General features: G+C 31.5%; 1 protein-coding gene and 1 long non-coding RNA gene across 2 annotated transcripts; one reads left to right on the forward strand and one right to left on the reverse strand.

Annotated features, from left to right (window-relative positions):
* Positions 1-272: 272 nt before the first annotated feature.
* Positions 273-3,117, reverse strand: LOC140871777 (probable WRKY transcription factor 75). Its single transcript, XM_073274470.1, has 2 exons — positions 2,619-3,117; positions 273-651 (listed from the first exon to the last, which is right to left on the reverse strand). The coding sequence occupies exons 1-2, from the start codon at positions 3,014-3,016 to the stop codon at positions 474-476; spliced, it is 576 nt and encodes a 191-aa protein (XP_073130571.1). The 5' UTR covers positions 3,017-3,117; the 3' UTR covers positions 273-473.
* On the forward strand, positions 658-2,391 carry LOC140871778 (uncharacterized). Its single transcript, XR_012147749.1, has 2 exons — positions 658-986; positions 1,155-2,391. It is a non-coding gene; the product is annotated as an uncharacterized lncRNA (long non-coding RNA).
* Positions 3,118-3,802: the final 685 nt, after the last annotated feature.

Consider the following 3,802-nt stretch of genomic DNA (forward strand, 5'->3'; position numbering starts at 1 on the left):
TCTAGAGATGTTTAGGCCAATTAATTTCCTATCAGCCTTGCTTTGTTAATATATATAAATTAACAAAATAAATTAGTTATATAACAGGATCCATATTTAGCCATTTAGGTCGCGGCCAATTAAGAAGTACAATTTTAAAGAAGTCTAAGAAAATATACTTAGAATATTACAGCACAATCACCAAATATCGGACGGTGTATATTGTATCCAAATTGAATGAGAAAGCAGCCAAGAAAAAAAATAAATGAAGTACAGAAAATTACAACTTCATCTGAGGATCTAAGACGTCTATTAATATTATTGTATGAGGTAACGTAGTACAATCTTATTTAAAGCAATATATGTCCACATATGATCTTGTACATATGCATATAACAATACATAAAATTAAAGTTTCTTTTTTTCTTCCTTTTCCAAGGTTTCTATCTGGTGCGAGATGTATATATCGTATGATACTACGTGCATATATCAACTTAAATGGAAGTGTAAATTTGCATCTGACTAAGAATGTGCTCGAAATTGTCGGTAGGTTTGTCTATTGGATGTGTGTGTACGCCTTCGTAGGTTGTCACCACAACTCCTTCGTCTTTAGACAGCCTTTGGACTTGCTTTTTCACGTTGCAATTTTGATACGTGCACCTGTAATAGCTTCTGGAATAAAAGAAGAAATAATATCACTATAGTTTGCATAGGAAAAATATACTTTCGAACAGAAAAAATAAATAAATAAAAAAAATTGATACAAAACAAATTGTGTTATACATTTATAGGAATGAGCAGTAATCGAAATATATTTGGATAATTGGCAGAATAAAGTAAAACTAGCTTGTTAGAATGTTCATCCAAAATTTACCATAATAAATTAATCTATATATGTCAACTTAATTATTATCAAAATAAGTGTTACTCAAAACGAAAACGTTATATATATCAAATGCATGCCTAAATGATCATAGAATTAGCCCAAAAACAAGGCAAAGCCACTTGTTTTGTTTGTTGGTTCGTTTCTATGCAAATCCGAGATCGACCACGGAACATCGGTTCGGATTCGAAACTTGTTTTATTTGGATTTAGGCTAATCCTGAAACGGCAAAGAACGCTAGCTAGATGCAACGTATTGGAATTGTTATATAGACATGGGCAGCTCCATGTAGGGGCAAGGGGGGCAGCTGCCTCTCCTGGAATTTTTATGTGAAAATATACTTAGATTTTAAAAAATTATACACTGTTCAAACTCCTCTACTATTAACAAACAACTTATGTTCGAAGAGTAATGAGAAATTGTCTTTTTTTATTATTATTTTAATTCATCTAAATTGCTCTTTATCGGTATTCCAACTAAATTTCGTCAATTTATCGAATAAAAAATGATATCTGAATGGCAATTTAATTACTAATTAAATTGAAAGAGATGTATATTTTGTATCTTGCTGAATATAGTTATTATTCATTATTTTCAGAAAATTTTTCAAGTTGTTAGGAACAACGTAAGATAGATCTCAAATAAAAGAATATTATTTTTATTTCGTTATTATATTTTAATTTTTGTTATGGATGATTTTACATGTGTGCGTTCTTTGATTTTTTTTTTTCACTTTATAAAATTCTTGAATCCGTTTTTGTATATAGATAGTGTAAATTACTCAACCAACTAAGGTAACCCCGAAGTGGGGTAGTAGTTGGGGAGCAAGACGGCTCTATTGATTAAGATATTAATAATTATTGCTATTGCTATATATCGAAGTGGAACGAGCTAGTTTGATCTTCTCTATAAGTAGTATTCCATGGCTTTCATTTATGTGCAGGCCGGAAGGATAAAATTATATTTCTAGTTTCAATTCACCGAGTTTTTATGTATAGGATTCGTGAGCAATTCGACACCGTGCACATCACAATTTTTTGTATCATGTTAACACTTCGATGAAAAATGGATAAAATATATAAATAGAATGTTTTTTATAAATTAGTAGAATAAAGTTTAAATCAACTAACTATATATATAATATAAAAAAAACGTGCATGTTACTTGAAATGTTTTTGTGATTTTCACCTATATCGAGGGATATCATGCATGAAGCGAAAGCTCATGCAATTAATAGTTAGGTTGGTAAACTCAAACTAACAAAAGGCAAATCTCCAGTCTAGCTCTAAGCATCAAAATTAATCAAATAAATGAAGATCTATTAATTAATGGTGGTTAATTTCGGGTTTTATGCTGAGAGAAGTGTATTTTTTGAGTTCGCAGCTATGGTACGTAGTTTCTATTTTAATAATAAAAATAATAAAAATGACGACGAAAATGACGACAGTAAAAGTGATTGCATACAAATTGTCAAGCGTCTCCTATCCTTGACTACGCTAATTCATTTGGAAAAAAAAAAAAAAAAGAAACTCGAGGTTAGGAAATATAACGAACCCCTAGCTAGATATAATATATCTCTTATAGGTATTCTCTATGCATATATGTAAGTTGTAACATAGAATCTCATTAGCCATAAATAATTTGTACTTACTGATTTTCAATTAATTTCAATCTCCGAGATCGATCGATCGATCAAGATCATAATATTCGAGGAACCGAAAAAACCGTAAAAAAAAAAAAAAAAGGACACGCGAACCTGGGGAATTTGTTGTTCTTCACTGCCTTCTGACCGTATTTCCTCCATCGATACCCGTCATCGAGTATATCAACCTGGCTTCTGGTCTGAAAAGCGTACCTAGGTTTCCTCGATTTCTTCTCGGCCTTGATCTTCTTGCCGGATGTATCGTCGTTTTCGAGTACCGCTTCAGGGTTGCTGAAGCTGGAGCATGGGGGAAGTACTAGTGCAGTAGTACTACTCATGTTCTCCATGCTTGCGATCAAGCCCATGTATCCAATATTATTATCGTTGTAGGGTTTGTGATCTTGTGCATGAGAATCGAGTGCGTTGGATGTTAGAGAAAAATGAGGATTTTGAGGGTGGGAATTAGATGAAGATTGGAACATGGTGGGATAAGCATTGATAGTATTTTCCATGGGGAGAAATAGAGGAAAAATGAAGAGGGAGGATCATGTAGTAATGGTTTTGGAATTTGTGGTGTGTTTTAGTAGTGGGTCAAATTAACGTACCATCGATGTCATACCACCCAAGGTTAATAAAGTGAAGGCGGCTATATATATATATATATATTAATTTAATTTTTAGCCAATGTATCATGTATGTGAGTTATATATATGGATTTGTCGTGAATGACACGCTATGTTGGAATATTTTGTCTATACGAGAATGCATGTTATATTTTCTTCGTCTTAATTATATAAATAAAATATATTTGGATGAAAATATTTTAATTATTTTGATGATGGAGTCTGAAATATGTTTTGGTTCCTGAGAAGAACCCAAAAAAAAAAAACTTGGTAGCGGGAAAGTAATTTTTGGAAATATAGCTAATTATCATAAAAATATAATTAAATGTAGTTTTTTAGATGAATGCACAAAATAGGAATCATTGCAATATTAGCACTAATATGAGACTAAAGTAGGGGTAGGTTTTCGGTATACTATATCAAAAATATTGGTATGAAAAAAATTTATATTGGTACCGATATCAAAATTCCAAAATTTTGGTATGGAAAAAATCCATACTGATACCATACAGATACAAAAAAAAAAATCGATATACCAAAAAAAATGTCTATATATCGAAAAAATTTCGGTACGGTATCCCGAAAAATTGGTATTTTGGTTCGGTATCCCAGCCCTTAGTATCAGTTGTCTCCGTCTGTGATTGGTTGATATTTTAAATATTTTTTCATTACTAT

This window comes from Henckelia pumila, unplaced genomic scaffold (assembly GCF_033568475.1).
Source record: "Henckelia pumila isolate YLH828 unplaced genomic scaffold, ASM3356847v2 CTG_461:::fragment_3, whole genome shotgun sequence".
Lineage (NCBI taxonomy): Eukaryota > Viridiplantae > Streptophyta > Magnoliopsida > Lamiales > Gesneriaceae > Henckelia > Henckelia pumila.